At 31.5% G+C, this 23,457-nt stretch overlaps 3 protein-coding genes across 3 annotated transcripts; 1 reads left to right on the top strand and 2 right to left on the bottom strand.

Moving 5' to 3' along the window:
* Nucleotides 1-2,750: 2,750 nt before the first annotated feature.
* On the bottom strand, nucleotides 2,751-7,911 carry LOC113362853 (zinc finger protein 729-like). The gene is made up of 3 exons (XM_026605350.1): nucleotides 6,714-7,911; nucleotides 6,615-6,624; nucleotides 2,751-3,923 (listed from the first exon to the last, which is right to left on the bottom strand). The coding sequence occupies exons 1-3, from the start codon at nucleotides 7,838-7,840 to the stop codon at nucleotides 2,751-2,753; spliced, it is 2,310 nt and encodes a 769-aa protein (XP_026461135.1). The 5' UTR covers nucleotides 7,841-7,911.
* Nucleotides 7,912-9,663: 1,752 nt separating this feature from the next.
* Nucleotides 9,664-10,900, bottom strand: LOC113371426 (zinc finger protein 525-like). The gene is made up of 2 exons (XM_026612057.1): nucleotides 10,852-10,900; nucleotides 9,664-10,741 (listed from the first exon to the last, which is right to left on the bottom strand). Exon 2 carries the CDS (start codon nucleotides 10,713-10,715, stop codon nucleotides 9,825-9,827), a length of 891 nt encoding a protein of 296 aa, XP_026467842.1. The 5' UTR covers nucleotides 10,716-10,741; nucleotides 10,852-10,900; the 3' UTR covers nucleotides 9,664-9,824.
* A 4,437-nt stretch (nucleotides 10,901-15,337) lies between these two features.
* On the top strand, nucleotides 15,338-21,978 carry LOC113362852 (zinc finger protein 729-like). The gene is made up of 2 exons (XM_026605349.1): nucleotides 15,338-16,444; nucleotides 20,716-21,978. Exons 1-2 carry the CDS (start codon nucleotides 15,338-15,340, stop codon nucleotides 21,961-21,963), a joined length of 2,355 nt encoding a protein of 784 aa, XP_026461134.1. The 3' UTR covers nucleotides 21,964-21,978.
* The last annotated feature ends 1,479 nt before the right edge of the window (nucleotides 21,979-23,457 follow it).

The following is a 23,457-nucleotide window of genomic DNA, read 5'->3' as shown; positions in this document are numbered from 1 at the left end:
AAGTTTTATCAAAATCGGCTTAAATTTTTGAAAGATAGTTAAAAGTAATTGAGCAAAGAATTAACTGATCTTTGAAGAAACATCATTTTTGATGTGAAAACATCAATCTTGAAATGATGTGAAGTTAGGAAGATACTTCCTAAATGTTGTGTAACTTCACAAATTCAAAAAATAATAATCATTGATGAAAATCAAAATTAACTTCTGAATACACACAACCCTGAAAGATATTTATATGTTAGCTGTAGTCAAGCCCTAAAAAAGCGTTTAAATTATATACCAATATTTCTTTATGAAATTAATTAAGTTAAGATAATTTCATTTTCTTGAAATTATGTAAATCCTTGATTGTTAAAAAAATTGATGTGTGTTTGTGTGTATTGGTGTATGTATGGATACAATTTTTAATTGCCCGTAGGGTAAGTTACAGTAATCGCAAAAAATTCGAAAATGAAAATATTTGTATATCTTTACGTTTTAGAGGTTTCTGAACATTTTGGCATGATGTGTGTGTGTGTGCGGATACAAATTTTTGTCGACAATTTCGGGAACACGGTACAACCAATTTTAATTATTCAAAAAACATTCGATGCCTATTAATAAGGAGACGTGCTGGTTAGTTTTTGGCAAGAGCAGGTCTATCCGTTCCGAAGATACGGGGAAAAAAGTGCCAAAAACGGTAACTCAGTTTTTAAGAGAACGGAGCGTCCGATTTTAATGAATTAAAAAACCTTTTACTTGTATATTGACAAGATGAAAAACTGATTAAAATTTTGGGTAGACAGGTCTAGTGGTCTCGGAGATGTAGTAAAAAAGTAAAAAAAAAGCCATTCGGCAGTCAAAAATTATTATTAGACATAGGCACATCAAATTATCAGATATTTTATGGGGATTTTAATAATACCTTTCAATTTTGTTTACATTTCTATGGGTTTTCTAACACCGTTTATCCGTTAGACGGCGGCGCGGCGCTTCGATATTTCGTCTCCATGCAGCTAAAGCAGTACGATTGCTTTGAAATAAAGTTCAAAATTTGCAAAATATGTGAAAACAAAGAAATCATTTTTTTTCAAAGTTTTTTTTTTCGAAAAAAGTATTTTTTTTTCAAAAATTTAAAGTTTCTCCAAAAACCTAATTTTCTCAAAGTTTAAAATTTTTTTTTTTTTTTTAAAAAAAATTTTTTGGTACGGGAATTTCCAGCAATGCCATGCACGACTAGTTATGAGTAGTTCTTAAGTATCTGAGCTGTAGATTATTAACATTCCTAAAAAAAATCCGATTCGCTAATTTTGTATTTTATTGATGTTTCAAGTCATTCTGAATCGTTCGACACCGACTAGTTAGTCGGTGTTTTCGGGAGCATCGGTCAACCGATTTAAATTATTTAAAAAAACTATTCAAAAAATTTTAATGATTAAAAAAACCTTTTGCTTGTATTGACGAAACGATTATTTTTGGGTTAAACAAAAAAAATTTTTTTAAGTTCTCGTAGGATAAGTTATTGTAATGGGCCGAAAATCGAAATTGAAAATTTTTACATTTCTCGACGTTTTGGAGGTTTCTGAACATTTTGGCATACCTTAGAAAAAATTGATGTGTGTGTGTATGTATGTATGGATACAAATTTCCAGTCACGTTTTCGGGCGCACGGATCAACCGATTTGAATGGTTCAAAAAACATTCGATTCTTATTCATAGGGAGATGAGCTGATTAGTTTTTGGCAAAGGCAGGTCCAGCAGTTACGGAGATAAAGAGCAAAGAGTGCGGAAAATAGAAATAGAGTTTTTGAGAGAATGGAGCATCCGATTTGAATGATCTAAAAAACATTCAATTAGTAATGATGTTTTTGTTAATGAGTGTTTATTAGTTTTTGGCAAAGGCAGTCCCAGCCATTTCGAAGATACGGAACTAAATGTGTAAAAAATGGCAGTTTTTGAGAGAACTAAGCGTCCGATTTAAATGATTCAAAGAACTTTCTGCTTGTTTTAACAAAATAATTGATTTTGGAAAAAAAATTGTATATCGAAAATAATTCAGATTTTATTTTTAATTCTGACTATAGTTCTAATATACTTTAAACAAATAATTTCAACTTTGCAATTCAGTTTATATAATTCTTATAAATATTAGACAATGTTACAATATTAATAATAATCTAGTTGATAACATTCAGTATTCCTCTTCATTACGGTACGGGAAGTTCCAGCAATTTGCCTTAAGGCACAAGCCATACACCCCACTAGTTTGCTTTAATTTTAGCTAAAATTCTAGAGCCCAGTGATATACTTGAGATAAATAATTTTAACTTTGCAATTTAGTTTATATGATTCTTAGAAATATGAGATAAGATCCTTTATTCTAACTCAGCTTAATTAAGTTTTGTTTATTTACTTTTAACATAAACATATAACAACATCAATTTATAAGCTCTTATATTTTGTCTATAAAATATGAATAATAAATGTTACAGTATTTATAATAATATATTTGAAAACATTTAATATTCTTCGAATACTTCATTACGATATGGAAGGTTCCTGCAATTTGCCTTAAGGCACGATGCTCAATAATATACTTGAGATAAATAATTTTAACTTTGCAATTCAGTTTATGTAATTCTTAGAAATATGAGATAAGGTCCTTTATGCTAACTCAGCTTAATTAAGTTTTGTTGAAGGAAGAAAGGAAGTTGCAGCAATTTGCCTTAAGGCATGATGCCATACACCGCTAGTTTCCTTCTAGTGACTTCTCACTTATGAATTCGCAGATGTCTTTTTAAATTAGTCCGTGCAGGAAACGTTTTGCTACATACTTCACATGTATAAGGACGTTCACCAGTATGAGTACGTGTGTGAATTTTCAAATCACTCGACGATGTGAATGCCTTATCACACATCCCACATTTATGTGCACGTTTTCCACTGTGAACAAGCGAGTGTCTCCACAGGATGCTCGCTTGTTTAAAAGCCTTATTACATATGTCACATTTATAACAACTCTCTTCTGAATGAATCCTCATGTGCGTTTTTAGAGCACTTGATTGAATGAATGCCTTATTGCATATTTTGCATTCATGTGGGCGTTCTCCGGTGTGAATAAGTAGGTGTGTTTTTAAAGCATCCAGTTGTCTGAATCTTCTACTGCATGTTTCACACTTGTAACGGCGTTCCCCTGTATGGACACTCATGTGTCTTTTCAAGTCGCTTGGTAACATGAAGGTGCCTTCGCATAGATTGCATGCATAGGAACGTTCCCCGGTATGAACAAGCATGTGCTTTTTCAAATAGTTTGATAAATGGAATTCTTTGTTGCATATTTCACATTTAAAAGGGCGCTCTTCAGCGTGGATATGCTTGTGTTTTGTTAAATTGCTTTTTTTGTTGAATGCCTTATTGCATGTTTCACATTTAAAAGGGTGTTCTTCTGAATGTGTGAATTTGTGTGATTTCAACTCTTTTGATCGTTTGAATGTCTTGTGACAGATTTCGCATTTGAAGGGGCGCTCATTAGTATGTACAGGCATGTGTTTTGCCAAAATTGAAGGATATTTAAATGTCTTATAGCATATATCACACTTATGGGGGCCTTCTTCGCTGTGACCAGGCATGTGTTCGGCCAAATGCTCAGTTAAATCATGCGACTCTGTAAATGATCTATTGCAAATATCACATTTATAAGAGGGTGCCTCAAGTGACTCCTGTTTGATTTCTTCTTTTATCGTCACTTCAGAGTTCATGAAATTTTCTAAACAAGTATCGCCATTGTCTGAAAATGCCTCCGGCTTAATATTATCATCATCAACATCAAATTCATCCTCATTTTCACCTTCAATCTCTTCAACTGAAAATTCTGGTGGTTCTATCTTAATTTGGAGCTCATTTGTAGACACAGTTGTTTTTTCGGACATTTTTAGATATTTACACTTAAAATGAATTAACAACAATTTTTCATAACATTAAACAATCGCTTTTTAGTAATTAATTATGTTATAATTAATAACAAACACTTTTGTCTTTAAAGTTTTTGTCTTAAAAGAAATTTTCTCAAGATGGTGATGCTTTGTTTGACAGATAGAGCATAGAGAACGATATGAATTAGTAAAGATGCGACACTCTTGCTAACTAACTTTACGAAGTAAATTATTAGCAAACTAAAATTTACTAGTTGTGTATGGCATCGTGTCTTAGGGCAAATTGCTGGAACTTCCCGTACCGTAATGAAATATTTCAGAAATATTAAATGTTTTCATACAGATAATTATAAATACTGTAACATTGTCTAATATTTATAAGAATTATATAAATTGAATTACAAAGTTAAAATTATTTATTTAAAGTATATAAGTAAACTTTAGAACTTTAGTCAGAATTAAAATTAAAATCTGAATTATTTTCGATATGCAAAAAAATTGTTTTTGCATCATTCAAATCGGATGCTTACTTCTTTCAAAAACTGCCATTTTTTACACCTTTAGCTTCAAAATGGCTGGACCTGGCCTCTTTGCCAAAAGCTAATCATCATTCATCATTTCTCCTCATTATTACGAACTGAATGTTTTTCCATTCAAATCCGATACTTTTGGTTCTCTCAAAATCTCGATTTCTATTTTTGGCACTCTTTGCTGGACCTGCCTTCGCCAAAAACTAATCAGCACATCTCCTTTTCAATTGGAATCGAATGTTTTTTGAACCATCCAAAACGGTTAATCCGTGCGCCCGAAAACGTGGACGAAAAATTGTATCCATACATACATACACACACATCAAATTTTTCTGAGGTGTGCCAAAATGTTCAGAAACCTTCAAAACGTCGAGAAATGTTAAAATTTTCGATTTCGATTTTTGGACGATTTTAAGACGAATATTAAATGTTCTCAAATATATTATTATAAATACTGTAACTTTCATTATTCGTATTTTATAGACAAAATATAAGAGTTTATAAATTGGACTATGACGTTTATATCAAGCGGAGTTAGAATGAAGGATCTTATCTCATATTTTTAAGAATGAAGGACTTTATCTCAATTATATAAGAGAGCTTTAGAATTTTAGCTAGAATTAAAATTAAAATCCGAATTATTTGCAATATTAAAAAAAATATTTTTTAGAATTTAAAAAGCATTATTTTTCAAATTTTGAAATAAATAAAAATGTATTTGCAATGCCTAAAATCAATTATTTCGTCAATACAAGCAAAAGGTTTTTTCGATCATTCAAATCGGATGTTTAGTTCTCTCAAAAACTGCCATTTTTGCATATTTAGCTCAAAATCTCCGAAACGGTTCGACCTGTCTTTGCCGAAAACTAATCACCACTTCTCCCATCATTACGATTTGAACGTTTTTTGAATAATTCAAATCGGATGCTCCGATTTGATTGATTCAAAAACTCGATTTCTATTTTCTGCAGTCTTTGCTTCTTATCTCTGAAACGGCTAGACCAACTTTTGCGATAAATCAGCCCTATCAATAAAAATCGAATGGTTTTTGAATAAGTCAAAGCGGTTGACAGGTGCTCCCGAAAACGTCGACCAAAAATTTTATCCATACCTAATACTTGCATATTACACACACTCACATACATACATCTATTTTTTCTAAGGTATGCCAAAATGTATGCAAACCTCTGAAACATAAATATATAAAAAAAAATATTTTGGGATTTTTTTGTTTACTATAACTTACTCTAAGTTATAATCCAGTTAATAATCCAGTAGTTTCCAACCTTTTTTTCATCGCGCCCTAAGAACTTTCTATACTAAATATTGACGAAAGCCATGTAGTTGCTGTGCAGTCAGCCATTTTTCTCAGGTTGTTAGATAGAAAACTTAACATAGAAACCGCACAAATGCCAAAAAAAAACGATCTTACATAACAGGCTCTTTCTGACTCAGCATTATAACATACGAGTGACCTTGCAGTTTATGTGTAAAACGCCTGAATGCACAGCAAATACATGACATTTTGACAGTATTTAGTATGATTCAGTGGCATAATGTATGGGAGTTAGATTGTAACATGGCCTTGTCATAACATTTTCCTGTTATGCGGCAGAATCGGTCCCATAATTGTTTATATTTTATTAGTATAACAGTCCAATGTTATGGCAAGGCCATGTTACACTCCAACTTCCATACATTATGCTACTGAATCATACTGAATACTGTCAAAATGTCATGTATTTGCTGTCCATTCAGGCGTTTTACACATAAACTGCGACGTCACTCGTATGTTATGAAGCTGAGTCAGAAAGACCCTGCTATCTAAGATCGTTTTTTGACATTTGTGGGGTTTTTATTTTAGGTTTTCTATCCGACAACCTGAGAAAAACGCCTGACTGCATAGCAACCACATGGTTTTTGATAATATTTAGTTTCGAAAGTTCTCCATAACATAGCCTTGCCATAACATTGGTCTGTTGTGCGGCAGAAACGGTCATAAATATTGACTAGGCCTAAATCTAAAGGTTTAAACACTTTTGAATTTTACATATTTATAAATAAAATTACATAAATAAATAAAATAATTAAATATTTGCTTTCTGACTAAATTGTATAAAAAAATCAATGTGGTACTTATATCAATGTCTATATTTTCTTATTTTGTTTTTACAGTTTTGATTCTATTTTATTGAGGGCTGAAAAAATCTTATGCCATGTATCACCTATACATATACATATTATTATATATTAACAAATTAATTGTCTTTACATTTTTCCTTTAATTTTCTTTGTACATTTGTGTTTAATCAAATTGCTTCTATAAGGATATCCTCTGTCACAAACATCACATTTATGAGGATACTCCCTTGTATGAATAAGCATATGTTGTTGTAAATGATTCGATTGTCTAAAGGCTTTATTGCATACTTCGCATTTATAAGGACGCTCTCCTGTATGAGTACGCATATGCTTGTTCATAGTGCACCATACTTTAAAAGCCTTATTGCATATCTTGCATTTATAGGGGCACTCTCCTGTATGAGTACGCATATGCCTTCTCACAGCATTCGATGTTTTAAATGTATTATCACAGTGTTTGCAATTGTAAGGGCGTTCTCCAGTATGAGTACGCATATGATTTGTTAAATTGCCTGCTTGATTGAACCTTTTGCTACATAATTCACATGTGTAAGGAAATTGTTTAGTGTGAATACGCTTGTGGGATCTAAGAGTAGTTATATGTGTAAATGTCCTAAAGCATACATCACATTTATAGGGGCGTTCTCCTGTGTGTGTTCGCATATGATCTATTAAATTTTTTTGAGTACGAAACCCTTTGTTACATGTTTCACATTTATAAGGATATTTTCCAGAGTGAATAAGCATGTGTGAATTCAGTGGACCCTTTCCTATGAATGCCTTATTGCATTTTTCACACTTGTATGGACGTTCACCTGTATGATTACGCATATGAACTTTCAAATGCGCATTTGCTTTGTATGTCTTATGGCAAATTGAACATTTATGGGGGCGCTCTTCAGAATGAGCAAACCTATCTTGTTTTGAATTATCAGATTCTTTAATACTTGAAGGTTGTTCCAAGGTCTGTTCACAAACATGCTGATCTAATAGAGATTTTGTAGTGAATGCTTTATTACAAATTTTGCATACAGAAGGTTTTTCATCGTCACATTCATAACTGGGTGTCTGAATTGCCTCCTGTTTGATTTCTTCTTCAATAGTTATTTCAGAATTCATGAATCTTTCTAGACAAGTTTTATCATCTTCGGAACATTTGGCAGATTCAAAAATACGATCAATTTCGTCTTCTGTATATTCTGGTGGCTCAATTTTGATAGACTGATTGTTCATAAACAAAGTTGTTCCATCAGACATTTTTAAATAATTTCACTGTATAAATTGAATAAGTATTAACGATGCTCTATATAATAAGCTATTTCATTCAATAATCTTCACAAATTTTATAATAAATTTAACTAATTTATATTTGTGATTAAAAATGAATAGGTTAGTCCATAAGCGATTGTTTGACATTTGAGGCATAGAGTGTGTTTTAAGAGATACGACACTTATATTAAATTGCTTTGCTACTTAAGAAGAGTGTCGCATCTTTTCTCATTCGCTATCGTTCTCTATGCTTTACGTTTTAACAGAAAGCCACAAATTTGAAGTGAAAAAGTGAGCTTCTGAACTGTAGCCAGAATTCAAATTAGAATCTGAATTATTTTCGATACACAAAAAAAAATGTTTTTTCCCAAAAACAATTGTTTCGTAAACACAAGCAGAAAGTTTTTTGAATCATTCAAATCGGATGTTAAGTTCTCTCAAAAACTACAAATTTTTGTACATTTAGCGTTGTATCTTCGAAGTGGCTGGACCTGTCCCTGCCAAAAACTAATCACCACTTTTCCCAATCATTACAAATTGAATATTTTTTGAATCACCTAAATCGGATACTCCGTTCTCTCAAAAACTCGGTTTCTATTTTTTATACTCTTTGCTCCGTATGTTCGTAACGGCTGGACTTGCCTTTCAAATTGGTTGATCCGTGTTATCAAAATCGTCGACGAAAAATTGTATTCTCACACACACATCCATTTTTTCTGAGGTATGCCGAAGTGTTCAAAAACCTCTGAAACGTGAAAATAAATAATAACTAGTGGGGTGGATGGCATCGTGCCTTAAGGCAAATTGCTGGAACTTCCCGTACCGTAACGAAATATTCGTGGAATACTGAATGTTTTCAAATAGATTATTATAAATATTGTAACATTGTCTAATATTTATAAGAATTATATAAACTGAATTGCAAAGTTGAAATTATTTGTTTCAACATAAAAATTAAAAAAAAAAAAAAAAAAAAATGAAACAAAATTTTTTTTCCAAAATCAATTATTTTGTTAAGAGAAGCAGAAAGTTTTTTGATCATTCAAATCGGACGCTTAGTTCTCTCAAAAACTGCCATTTTTTACATATTTAGCTCCGTATCTTCGAAATGGTTGGGCCTGCCTTTGCCAAAAACTAATAAACACTTCTCCCAATCATTACTAATTGAATGTTTTTTAGATCATTCAAATCGGATACTCCGTTCTCTCAAAAATTCGATTTCTATTTTCCGCACTCTTTGCTCCGTATCTCCGAAACGGCTGGACCTGCCTTTGCCAAAAACTAATCAGCTCTTTTCCCTATCAATAGGAATCGAATGTTTTTTGAACCATTCAAATCGGTTGATCCGTGCGCCCTAAAACGTGACTGGAAATTTGTATCCACACATACATACACACACACACACACATACACACACACACACATCCATTTTTTCTGAGGTATGCCAAAATGTTCAGAAACCTTCAAAACGTCGAGAAATGTAAAAATTTTCAATTCCGATTTTCGGCCCATTACAATAACTTACCCTACGGGAAGTTAATAATAATAAATAATAATAAATAATAAAAAATTTTCATTTTCGGCCCATTAGTATAACTTATCCTATGGAAAGTTAAAGAAAAACAGTTTTATGTTTCAATGATAAATATATTTTTAATACATACACAGAAAATAATAATATAAAAAATATATTATTAATACTAATATTTGTATACATATTAATTATAACATTTAAAGTAGAATGCGAACAAAATATAAGCTATTCATAATTCGTCAGACAATTTTGGTTACAAGTGAAAACATCTGCTTAACTATCTGTGTAGAAGTCTTTTAGAAGTGTGATTTTTACTTTTTAAATACATTTTTACCAATGATGATTTTAAAATCTGAAGTTTTTGGGAAGTTTACTAGATTGTACAGAGTATCACCCCTCCTTTATTTCATATTTCACATTAATCATCCCTTCTTTATTTCACATTTCACAATTATGAATAAGCAAGTGCTTTTGTAGATCATATTTTCGTTTGTATGTCTTAGGACATATCGTGCATTTATGGAGGCTTACTGCACTGTGAAGAAGCATGTGTTGTTTCAAATGACCTGTTTGTTTGAATGTCTTATTGCATATCTTGCATTGATAATGCCGAGCTTCAGAATGAGAAATAGTGTGCTGATCCAAAAGAAATAATTGTGTGAAGCTTTGATTGCATATTTCACATTTAAAAGGTCGCTCTCCTGAATGGAAAAGCATGTGTGGTTTCAAATGGCTTTTCTGTTTGAATGTCTTATTGCACATTTTGCATTTGAACGGGCGTTCCCCTGTATGGTTGAGCATATGCGATTCCAAACCGCCTCTTTGTGTGAATGCTTTGTCGCATATTTCACATTGAAAGGGACGTTCTTGAGAATGCGTAAGCATGTGATTCTGCAATACAGATAACCGTGCAAACCTTTTATTACAGATATTGCATTGGAAATGTCGTTCTGAGCTATGGAAACGCATGTGTCTTGCCAAACTTGAGGGCATTTCAAATGTTTCAAAGCACACGTTACATTTTTGTGGGCCTTCCTTGCTAGGCATGTGATCGACCATGTGCTCTTCTAATTGTTGTGATTCTGGAAAAGATTCATTACAAATATCACATTCAAAAGTAGGTGTCTCAATTATCTCCTGTTTGACTACTTCTTCTATCGTCACTTCGGAATTCAAGAATCTTTCCAGACAAGTATCATTATCTTCTTCAGACTTAACAATAGCATCAAATTCATCCGGAATTTCGAGTTTAATGTTTTCTGCAGAATATTCCTGTGGTTCCATTTTAATTCTCTGGTTAATAGTAGACATAATTGATTCTTCTGACATTTTTATTAGAACTCACGTTATTTTCACTGTAAATATTCAAGAAATATTCATGAAAACGTTTGCGTATCTTTTAATAATCAATTTTAATTGATAATTTTTATTTATTGTTAGAAAAGATAAAGTTAGTTACACTTACATTTGACATTTCAGTTAAAAGTTGAAAGCATAGAGTAGTTCTTATAAAGATGAGTAGGGTAAGTTATTCGTCTGTGTGAAGCATAGATAAGTAAGCATGGAAGGAAAACGCAAATCGATTGAAGCGTTCGTAGTGGCCATTTTAAGCACTACGGGAGGCTATTATAACCGAAATAGTAAACAAATATACGTGAAATATTATTTTATTATTAACTGTCCGAAGGAAAAGTTTATGTTTTCATAATTCGCTAATTTTATGTTTTCTCGACGTTTCAAGCCATTCTGAATCGAATGAAACCTAATTTGGAAAAAGTATGTATGTGTGTGTGCGTGTGTATGTGTATGTGAACAGATTTTTTAGCGTAAATCAACGTTTTCTCAAAAGCGGCTGGGCCGATTTCAAAAATTTAAAAGCCATTTGTTGTATCACGACGAGGACTATCGTTTGTCAGTTTTGTGGGACGATCGGCCGAGACGTTTCTTCATAAATTGCAGAAAAGTAAAAAAAATTTCGTCCACGTTTTAGACTGCAATTCTGAACCGATTATGAAAATTCAAAAACCGGTCGAAAGATATTGATTGGGAATCGTGCTGATTAGTTTTTGGTAAAGATCGGCCGGGCCGTTTCTTTGTAATTTGGAAAAAAAAAGTTAAACTTTTCGTCCACAATTTAAGCTCATACTACCGAATCGATTTTAAAAAATCAAAAACTGTTCGAAAGATATTAATTGGTGATGATACTGATTAGTTTTAGGCAAAAATCTACCGAGCTGTTTTCTTGTAATTAGCTGTTGAAAGAAAAATTGGAACCGATTTTTATGGAACTTTTTTTGGCGATATATATCATGGCCTTATGGAACTTACTGAAATATTGCGGCCTTACGACAAGTAATTTAATTTTAAAAATTCATCAAAGTTTGAGAAAAGAAGTAGATTTTATGACGTTTGATAAAATTTAATTTAAATTAGACGATTTACTTGGTATAACGATAGAGTACTTGGTCTTAAAAAACATAGTAAACCATTAAAGTCCTACGGAAACTGGTTCAAATACAAAAATTGTTGAATTTTGAAAATTTGCTTTTTGAAAATACTCCGCGTTAACGTGTTAGTTCGTTTTTGATCATGTGTAATAAATCCACTCGGAATACTTTTAATCGCTCATAAATTAATTTATTTTTTATTGATTAAGTCGATTATTTACATATAACGGGAGGTTCATGTAACTTGCCTCAAGGCTAAATACCAAACCAACTAGTTTTATTTCATTTTTAAATAGATTCTAAATAAAAATGAGACACTAAACTTGTTGTGTAGTGGATTGTGAAAACACCAGTAGGAAAAACGAGTGTAAATTCTATAAATTTCTTACAGCTAAATGGACATTAAATGAACGTGAACATTTCATAACCTTATTATTATGAAAAAAAAAACATTTCGGAGTATTATAAATTGTTATCAAATTGTTATGTTTAGCAAAAAGAAAATTTAGAAGTCAATATAGTGTTATAATATCAAAATTTAATACAGGACCGGATTCAGACATTTGGCGCCCCGGGGCACTGACAAAAATGCCGCCCCATCCCTGAAATTTTACGAACTTTCGAACTTTTTTTTAAAGCAATCGCGCTGCTTCAGCTGCGTAGGGACAAAATATAGAAGCGCGTAAGCGCCGCGTCGCAGTCTAACGGATAAACAATGTTACAGAATGCATATAAATGTATACTTATTATTATAATATCTTTAAAATATCTGATAATTTAATGTGCATATCACTTTTACACAATTATGATCACTTTTGTCCGCCAAATGTTTCTTTTTCAAATTTTTTTATTGGATCATCGAAACCGCTAAACCTGCCCCCCCCCCCACAAATTTAAGCAGTTATTTATTCTGTAAATTTTTTTGAATGATATTGGTCGCTTTTTTCCTTAAAAACTGAATTATCATTTTTGGCATTTTGGTCCGTATCTTCAAAACAATTGGACCTGCCTTGGCCAATAACTAATCAGCACGTCTCCTATTGATAATAGGAATTGAATCATTTAAATCGGTTGATCCGTGTTCGCAAAATCGACTTGAATAATTAAAAAATATTAGATTTGTATTGATGGGGAGACGAGCTGATTAGCTTTTGGCACAGGAAATTACAAAAAATGGTAATAGAGTTTCGATATTTCTTCTCTGAAACAACTACGCAGCGCGACTGCTTTGCAAAAAGTTCATCAATTTTCAATTTTCGAAAAATTTCAAAATACAAAAAATGTGCTTTAAAAGTCTTTTTTTCATTTTTCAAAAAATTTTAAAGTTCTTTATAAAATGTAATTTTCAATACGGCATGTTTCAGTAATTTGTCTTAAGGCACAATGCCATGAGTCACTAGTTAAATTTTTTTTCGACGCTATAAGCTTGGAAGTGCACAAATTCGTCATTTTAAGAGGGCTCGAAAACTGAAAAACATATTTTTGTTAAACTTTCAGCTTGTTTATGGATCTTTATATTAGCCAAATTGTCAAATTTGATAACCTATTAACCAATTTGATAATTTACGTTCGGAGAGGGAGGCAAGGCAAAATAATAAATTTTAGTTATCGGTTATTTCAACCCAAATGAAAGATACAGAGCTAAGTGTGCAAAAAATGGCAGTTTTTGAGAAAACTAAGCGTCCGATTTAAATAATTCAAAGAACTTTCTGCTTGTTTTAACAAAATAATTGATTTTGAAAAAAAATTGTATATCGAAAATAATTCAGATTTTATTTTTAATTCTGACTAGAGTTCTAATATAGTTTAAACAAATAATTTCAACTTTGTAATTCAGTTTATATATTTCTTATAAATATTAGACAATGTTACAGTATTTATTATAATCTATATGAAAACATTTTATATTTCTCGAACATATTTCATTACGATACGGGAAGTTCCAGCAATTTGCCTTATGGGGTTAGGGGTACTTGGAGGTACAAAAAAATGAGAATTTTCAGTATTTTTTTGTTGTTATTAAACAATGTTTTTGTACAAAAATATTATTACGGAATTATTATACAATGTTTTGATTTGAAGTAACAAAAATTTCAGGAAAAAAAAAGATTATTCCCAAAGTTATAGCTGTTTTTGTTGACCCTGTTTCAAAAAACGGTCCTGGCGGCGACCATCATAACTCCTTAGAGATTCATCTAAAATCAATTAAATAAAAAGAAATAGTTTTATAAATAGATAATCCTGGGCCTGACCGAAGATTTTTTTCTTTTCGCAGAAATTAACAAAATGGCAGCATCAGAAACAAAAAATCTAGATTTTTGTGTGAAAAATCAACAGTTAATTGGTCCTAAAAATTGAAATTTTTGAAAAAATAAAAATCCTTCGATCAGGCCCGAGTTTATTTTGTATTCTAAAAGTTGTATAAATTTCATTAAAATTTACTAAGCGGTTTTTGAGTTACAGTTACAGTAGTCACCGGTTCAAAAAACATAGTTTTAAAAAAAACGCGTTTAAAGTTTCACATTGGATTTACGTACAGAAATTAGAAATATTGAATTACTTAAACCGAGTCATCTATTTCTGGGCTATATAATAGTTCATCAGTCATTGTGCAAGTTTCCAAAATTTCCATTTGCTGTTGCCTACGAAGCACTCTGCCCTCCCGAGTGTTCTCGTTGGCGCGCTGATCTACCACTTTCACACGTGCAGTATCCAATTTTTCAGCATACCAATGGGAATTATACCCACAATTAAGTCCTAGGGTATCCATAATCAATAATAATGATTATGTATATGTATTCAGCTATTTGTACGATAGTAAAACTAGTATTCGCGGTTTTTAGGCATATTTTTTACACTAGTTGGCTGAAGCTTTCAAATTTTTCTGATTATGGATTCAATCTTGAACTACACATCATGAAAGTAAATTATCATTGCTAAGATCGTCGTAAATCGGTTTAAAAGCTTTTAAAACATCAGGAGGTGAGGGAGAATAATCTTAAGTATAAGTATCGAGCTCTCCACTTGCGTCAACGCGCTGGTAAGAGTCCAATAACTCAAAAAGTAATCATCGGACCAACTTGAAATTTTCAGAGAACATTTTCAAGATATTACACTTAATAAAAATGCAAAAAAATAAAAATCGATTTTTCAAAAATTCCAAGTACCCCTAACCCCTTAAGGCACGATGCCATACACAGCTAGTTTGCTTTAAATTTGTGGTTTTGTGTTAAAACGTAAAGCATAAAGAACGATAGTGAATGAGAAAAGATGCGACACTCTTCTCAAGTAGCAAAGCAATTTAATACAAGTGTCGTATCTTTTAAAACATATTCTATGCCTCAAATGTCAAACAATCGCTTATGGACTAACCTATTCATTTTTAATCACAAATATAAATTAGTTAAATTTATTATAAAATTTGTGAAGATTATTGAATGAAATAGCTTATTATATAGAGCATCGTTAATACTTATTCAATTTATACAGTGAAATTATTTAAAAATGTCTGATGGAACAACTTTGTTTATGAACAATCAGTCTATCAAAATTGAGCCACCAGAATATACAGAAGATGACGAAATTGATGGTGTTTTTAAGTCTGTCAAGTGTTCTGAAGATGATAAAACTTGTCTAGAAAGATTCATGAATTCTGAAATAACTATTGAAGAAGAAATCAAACAGGAGGTAATTCAGACACCTGGTGATGAATGTGACGATGAAAAACCTTCTGTATGCAAAATTTGTAATAAAGCATTCACTACAAAATCTCTATTAGATCAGCATGTTTGTGAACAGACCATGGAACAACCTTCAAGTATTAAAAAATCTGATAATCCAAAACAAGATAGGTTTGCTCATTCTGAAGAGCGCCCCCATAAATGTTCAATTTGCCATAAGACATACAAAATAAATTCGCATTTGAAAGTTCATATGCGTAATCATACAGGTGAACGTCCATACAAATGTGAAAAATGCAATAAGACATTCATAGAAAAGGGTCCACTGAATTCACACATGCTTATTCACTCTGGAAAATATCCTTATAAATGTGAAACATGTAACAAAGGGTTTCGTACTCAAAAAAATTTAATAGATCATATGCGAACACACACAGGAGAACGCCCCTATAAATGCGACACATGCCTTAAGACATTCATGCATACAATTTCTCTTAGATTGCACAAACGTATTCACACTAAACAATTTCCTTACACATGTGAATTATGTAACAAAAGATTCAATCAAGCAGGAAATTTAACTAGTCATATGCGTACTCATACTGGAGAACGCCCTTACAATTGCAAACTCTGCGATAGAACATTTAAATCATCGAGTGCTGTGAAAAGGCATATGCGTACTCATACAGGAGAGCGCCCCTATAAATGCAAGATATGCAATAAGGCTTTTAAAGTATCGTATGCTATAAACAAGCATATGCTTACTCATACAGGAGAGCGTCCTTATAAATGCGAAGTATGCAATAAAGCCTTTAGACGATCGTATCATTTAAAACAACATATGTATACTCATACAAGGGAGTATCCTCATAAATGTGATGTTTGCGACAAAGGATATTGTTATAGAAGTATATTGATTAAACACAAATGTGCAAAGAAAATTAAAGAAAAAATGTAAAAACAATTAATTTGTTAATATATAATAATATGTTTATGTATAAGTGATATATGACATAAATTTTTTTAGCCCTCAATAAAATAGAATCAAAACTGTAAAAACAAAATAAGAAAATATATACATTGATATAAGTACCGCATTGATTTTTTTATACAATTTAGTCAGAAAGCAAATATTTAATTATTTTATTTATTTATTTATGTAAATTTATTTATAGTTTAAGTTTAGGCCTAGCCTACATTCAAGGACCGATTCTGCCGTACAACAGACCAATGTTATGGCAAAGTTATGTTATAAAGAACTTTCCATACTAAATATTATCAAAAGCCATGTGGTTGCTTTGCAGTCAGGCGTTTTTCTCAGGTTGTCAGATAGAAAACCTAAAATAAAAACCCCACAAATATCAAAAAACTATCTTAGATAGCAGGGTCTTTCTGACTCAACTTCATAACATACGAGTGGCGTTGCAGTTTATGTGTAAAACTCGTAAATGAATAGCAAATATATGACATTTTAACAGTATTCAGTATGATTCAGTAGCATAATGTATGGAAGTTGGAGTGTAACATGGCCTTGCCATAACATTGGTCTGTTGTGCGGCAGAATCGGACCATCAATGAAACTAAAAATACTTAAAATAATGGGACCAACTTTGTCACATAACAGAAAAATGTTATTGCTGTCGAGGTTTCATGTATTTGCTGTTAATTCAGGCGTTTTACACATAAACTGCAACGTCACTCGTACGTTATGAAGCTGAGTCAGAAAGACCCTGATATCTAACATCAATTTCTTGACATATGTGCGGTTTTTAAGGTTAGGTTTTCCATCTGACAACTTGAGGAAAACGCCTGACCGCACAGCAACTACATGGCTTTCGTCAATATATAGTATAGAAAGTTCTTAGGGCGCGATGAAAAAAAGGTTGGAAACTACTGGATTATTAACTGGATTATAACTTAGAGTAAGTTGTAGTAAACGAAAAAATCTCAAAATATTTTTTTTTATATATTTATGTTTCAGAGGTTTGCATACATTTTGGTTTGCATACCTTAGAAAAAAATAGATGTATGTATGCGAGAGAGTATAGTATGTATATAGGTATGGATACAATTTTTGGTCGACGTTTTCGGGGGCACCGGTCAACCGCTTTGACCTATTCAAAAACCATTCGATTTCTATTGATAGGGCTGATTTATCGCAAAAGTTGGTCTGGCCGTTTCGGAGATACGAAGCAAAGACTGCAGAAAATAGAAATCGAGTTTTTGAATCATTTAAATCGGAGCATCCGATTTGAATTATTCAAAAAACGTTCAAATCGTAATGATGGGAGAAGTGGTGATTAGTTTTCGGCAAAGACAGGATGAACCGTTTCGGAGATATTGAGCTAAATATGCAAAAATGGCAGTTTTTGAGAGAACTAAACATCCGATTTGAAAGATCGAAAAAACCTTTTGCTTGTATTGACGAAATAATTGATTTTAGGCAATGCAAATACATTTTTATTTATTTCAAAATTTGAAAAAAAATGCTTTTTAAATTCTAAAAAATATATTTTTTTAATATTGCAAATAATTCGGATTTTAATTTTAATTCTAGCTAAAATTCTAAAGCTCTCTTATATAATTGATATAAATAATTTTAACTTTGCATTTAGTTTGTGTAATCTTAAAAATATGAGATAAGGACCTTCATTCTAACTCCGCTTGATACAAACGTCATATTCCAATTTATAAATTCTTATATTTTGTCTATAAAATACGAATAATGAAAGTTACAGTATTTATAATAATATATTTGAGAACATTTAATATTCTTCGAATATTAACTTCCCGTAGGGTAAGTTATTGTATTCGTCCAAAAATCGAAATAGAAAATTTTAACATTTCTCGACGTTTTGAAGGTTTCTGAACATTTTGGCATACCTCAGAAAAAATTGATGTGTGTGTGTGTATGTATGTATGGATACAATTTTTCGTCCACGTTTTCGGGCGCACGGATCAACCGATTTGGATGGTTCAAAAAACATTCGATTCCAATTGATACGGAGATGTGCTGATTAGTTTTCGGCTAATGCAGGTCCAGCCATCGAAGATACGGAGCAAATAATGAAGAAAATAGAAATCAAGTTTGTGAGAGATCGGAGCATCGGATTTGACTGATCCAAAAAACATTCAACTCGTAATGACGGGGACAAATGGTGATTAGGTTTTGGTAAAGGCAGGTCCAGCGGTTTCGGAGATATAGAGCTAAAAGTGCAAAAAATGGCAGTTTTTGAGAGAACCAAGCGTCCGATTGGAATGATTCAAAGATCTTTCTGCTTGTTTTAACAAAATAATTGATTTTGGAAAAAAAAATGTATATCGAAATTTTTATTCAGATTTTATTTTTAATTCTGACTAAAGTTCTAATATACTTTAAACAAAAAATTTCAACTTTTAATGCAGTAAACGGAGAGGAAAAGGAAGTGTATAACCTCTGAATTTTTTTACTGTGCTCCGAATTGTATGAAATTTCGTAATTAGGCTCATCTTAACCTCAAGTTCAAAAGTGAAAACAATTCGGCTTCCGCCACCACCCCCCGGGGGGTTTGCGACCCCTTAATGAATAAGTAGACATTGAGCCGTTTTATAGCTAGAAAACGTTTTTAATATTAAAGGATATGATTAAAAAATATGTTTTAATACATTAACCTTGCAATAAAATCATTTTCAACACCGCAAAAACCTAAAACTTTTTAAACAACCTCTAAATTGAAAAAAAACATAAATTTTGGTATGATATAATAAGAATTACGTATAAAGTAAATAATATTTTATGTTTTCTATCTTGATTATCTAAATTTTAACCCTTTTCAAACCCTAAAAACACAACCCCTTGATAAAAAATTGTTTGAAAAAATTACTTTGAAATTGAAAGAAAATAAAGAAATTCAAAATTATATGAATGCTATTTCAATTTCTCGAAAATAATTACTATATCCATAATTTGTTCAACTTTCAAAACTACCCTTGAATAAAAACAGTACCCAGTATAATTCTGTCTAAACTCGTATATTTGTTGTTCCTGTTACTGCAATTATTAAATTTTCATTTAATACGCTAAACCAATATTAATTCATATTATTTTAAAATATACGTTTTTATTATAAATACACATAAGGATGTATATAAGTCAATAGTTTTGGGCACCAAATACTGATACTTATACATTGTTCGAAATATGGACACAACTCTACAAAAATGCGATTAGTTTTCGGGTCATAACTCTTGTATATTTTAGGAGATATTTGCAAAAAAAACGAAGAAAAACGCCAAAAATATAAGAATTTTTAGTGGCCAGTAACTTGAAAAGTATTAGTTTTTTTGAAAAACTATAGAACTTTTTTTCTTATAATTAGTTCTTTTATCGATTTCCGATGTTATTTTGGAAAAATGTAACTACACAATTGAGAAGGGGTGTCATTCCCCCGAGGGGTAGTGGCGGAACCCGAATTGTTTTCACTTTTGAACTTGAAGGTAAGATGAACCTGATTCCAAAATTTCATGAAATTCGGAGACAGTAAAAAAATTCAGACCCAAAACGCTCCGTTTACTGCACTATTTATAATTCAGTTTATATAATTCTTATTAGACAATGTTACAATATTTATAATAATGTATTTGAAAGTATTCAATATTCCTCGAACATTTCGTTACGGTACGGGAAGTTCCAGCAATTTGCCTTAAGGCACGATGCCATACACCCCACTAGTTTTATCACTGTACTTCCCTGTGTCTTTAGTGCATTGAAGTAAATTTTAAAATGTACATAACTATTCAACTTTCACTTTTTTGTTGTAACTTGTTTATTATTATTTATAACTTTTCTTTAATAGCCTTTTTTTGCACAAACATATGAAAACACATGAAAAGCGCACACTGATAGCCTCCAGTAGTTCATACAGTCCATACTTAGTCTGGCGCTGCAGTCACACACTTTTCTGGCGTATCTACAGTTTTGCTCCAGGGCTCTATGGCCTACGTTCATACCTATTCCCATATTATTATGCTTATTTATCTATGCTTATTCCTACGTTCATTGCTTTTTAAACTGTCAACACAAATGTCAAATAATAAATCTTTCATTACCTATAATAGAGGTAAATTTATTTAAAATTACTATCATATTTAAGAAGATTATTGATTGAATAAATTATTAAATAGATGCAACCATTTTCAATAATATTTATTGAATATACGTAGTGCAAGTATCTAAAAATGTCTGAAGAAACAACTGTGTCTACGAATTATCAGAAAATTAAAATTGAACCCTCAGATTTTCCAACCGAGAACTTTAACCGTGAAATTGAAGATGAAAATGGTGGTTTAGATGATGTTGTTAAATCCGAATCGTGTTCAGAAGATATTGAAACGTGTCTGGAAAGATTCATGAATTCCGAAGTGAGAGTTGAAGAAGAAGTCAAACAGGAGATAATTGAAACACCAGTTCTTAAGTGTGACCTCTGTAATAAATCATTTAAAAAACCGCAATATTTGGAACAGCATATGGTAGTCCACATGCCTAATCAAAGAGAAAAAAGATCCAACAAATGCAATGTGTGCAATAAAACATTTGATCGGCCTTCTTTATTGGCTAGACATAGTGTTATTCATAGCACAGAACGGCCTTTCAAATGCGAAATCTGCCCAAAGAAATTCAAACTATCAATCAGGTTAAAGTCACACATGGTTATACATTCAACAGAACGTTCCTTTAAATGTAAACTATGCAATATGACATTCAATCAAAAGAGCTTAATGAACAGGCACATGATTGTACATACTGGAGAACGTCCTTACAACTGCAAAATATGCAATAAGGCATTCGGACAATCAAATGGCTTGGATAGACACATGCTTATCCATACAGGAGAACGGCCCTTTGAATGCAAAATATGCAATAAAACATTCACACAATCAACTACTTTGTCAAAGCACATGCTCATTCATACTGGAGAGCGTCCTTTCAAATGTGAAATATGCAATAAGACATTCAATCAAAGCTGCAGCTTGAATAAACACAGGCTTCTTCATACCAGAAAATATACATGTAATTTATGTAAAACCACTTTCTTGGAATCAAGCAAATTGACAAGACACCTGCGAGTTCATAAAGGAGAATCCCCTTATGAATGTTTAATATGTGGTAAAGGATTTGGTGTACCAAGTGCTTTGAAACTACACATGCGCATTCATACAGGGGAACGCCCTTTTAAATGCAAAGTATGCAATCAGAAATTTGCACGAAAATATTATCTGAAAACGCACATTATCACTCATACCAAAGAGCGTCCTTTCAAATGTCAAATATGCAGTAAAACATTCTCACAATCGAGTGACTTGAATAGGCACATGCGCATTCATACAGGGGAACGCCCTTTTAAATGCAAAGTATGCAATAAGACATTCAGACATTCAGGTACTCTGAAAAAACACACACAGATTCATTAATGTGAAGTATGAAATAACGGGATACTATGAGAAGACACATGGCACTTCATAATGGGAGATGTGATGATAAATAAGTAGAAACTAACTTGTATGAAATTATATGTATTATATTTATAAGTAACTTCTGTTTTATTGCATTATAAATTTTATTGCTTCTTCACGAATATTATTTATATAAATATTTTCAGTCTTTATATTAAAAATTGAATTGAAGTAAAACTTGTTTGCTAGTGTACGAGATGGCATTTAAATAAATTAAATACATCATAAAAATTTTGAATAATGTTTATTAGTAATATTGTAACACTCATGATGCACACATTTTTTAATGTCAACAATTATACATATTTATATAGTAAAAATTATAAATTATATATTTATAATATCATTAAAAATATTTATAATGTTTATAATGTTTGAAAATAATAATGAAATCACACTTAAGACATGATTAATCAGACATTGTAATTAGCATTTAGGACTTGAACCTTTATTAGAGAAATGAAGTAATTACTGATTAATCAATTCTATAGTATTTGTTCAAACAGTGAACTTATAACAATCTTGAATAATTCCATTAACTCTATCAATAAATAAACTGCATAGATGTCAATTATGATGTATATCTGTATATAAATGATGCACATCTACACAAACTATTGTTGTGCTTGATTTCTTGTTTAGAGTAATAAATCTGAATATCAATTTATTCTTCATTATTTATAAAAATATGCAACTTTGTAATAGTTAATAGCCATCAATAACACGTAGATTTCCTCTAAACTTCCAAAAGTGTCTGAGATATAATTCTGAAAGATATATTTTTGGTATGATAGAATAAAGCTGTGCTGCTTTAATATTTTTTAATATCTATAAAAATGCAAAGAATTATTATGTTAAACAACGCCTAAATAAAAATTGTTTAAACAATTTCACTTATCATGCAATTGTCCCTAAAGAACTTCATGTAATTAAAATCAACATACATTCATTAACTGCTGTTTTTTTTACTTCTTTGCTGGCGATACAGTCTCATTCTTTGAGCAGCTGTAGTATCTGTCTTGCCTATAAAAATAATTTCCATTTTAATAACATCAAAAATATATAGTAATCATGAATCATACAAATTACTTCAATAAACTTAAGATTCTACTACGTCAGATTTTTCATTAGTTTTATTATTATCACTATACAATCAAAGCAATCATACTCAAGCGACACGACGACCATTCACAATCGACCCGTATAGAAATGATATCATCGAGAGCAAGTGACGAATCATTGGCACTCTGCTCGGCCGTAACGCCTTTTCCTTTGCATTTGTACAGATTTACACCCTAGTCGCGCCTAAAGAAGTTTTAATTTAAAAAACATTCAGTAATGAATGGGAGAAGTGGTGATTAGTTTTTGGCAAAGGCAGATATAGCCGTTACGGAGATAAAGAGCAACGAGTGCAGAAAATAGAAATCGAGTTTTTGAGAGAACGGAGCATCC

Source organism: Ctenocephalides felis, unplaced genomic scaffold (assembly GCF_003426905.1).
Source record: "Ctenocephalides felis isolate EL2017-DRISC unplaced genomic scaffold, ASM342690v1 CF-g0.4_SCAFFOLD_00845, whole genome shotgun sequence".
NCBI classification, from domain to species: domain Eukaryota; kingdom Metazoa; phylum Arthropoda; class Insecta; order Siphonaptera; family Pulicidae; genus Ctenocephalides; species Ctenocephalides felis.
Note: the sequence above shows the minus strand (reverse complement) of the source record. Positions and strands in the feature narration are given on the sequence as shown.

What these genes read in the sequence shown, in the direction of transcription:
- LOC113362853 (XM_026605350.1), bottom strand. Translation starts at nt 7,840, where the DNA reads ATGTCTGATGGAACAACTTTGTTTATGAACAATCAGTCTATCAAAATT.
- LOC113371426 (XM_026612057.1), bottom strand. Translation starts at nt 10,715, where the DNA reads ATGTCAGAAGAATCAATTATGTCTACTATTAACCAGAGAATTAAAATG.
- LOC113362852 (XM_026605349.1), top strand. Translation starts at nt 15,338, where the DNA reads ATGTCTGATGGAACAACTTTGTTTATGAACAATCAGTCTATCAAAATT. An exon ending in TATTGATTAAACACAAATGT is followed by an intron (nt 16,445 to 20,715) that starts GCAAAGAAAATT and finishes GAATATACGTAG; the next exon opens with TGCAAGTATCTAAAAATGTC.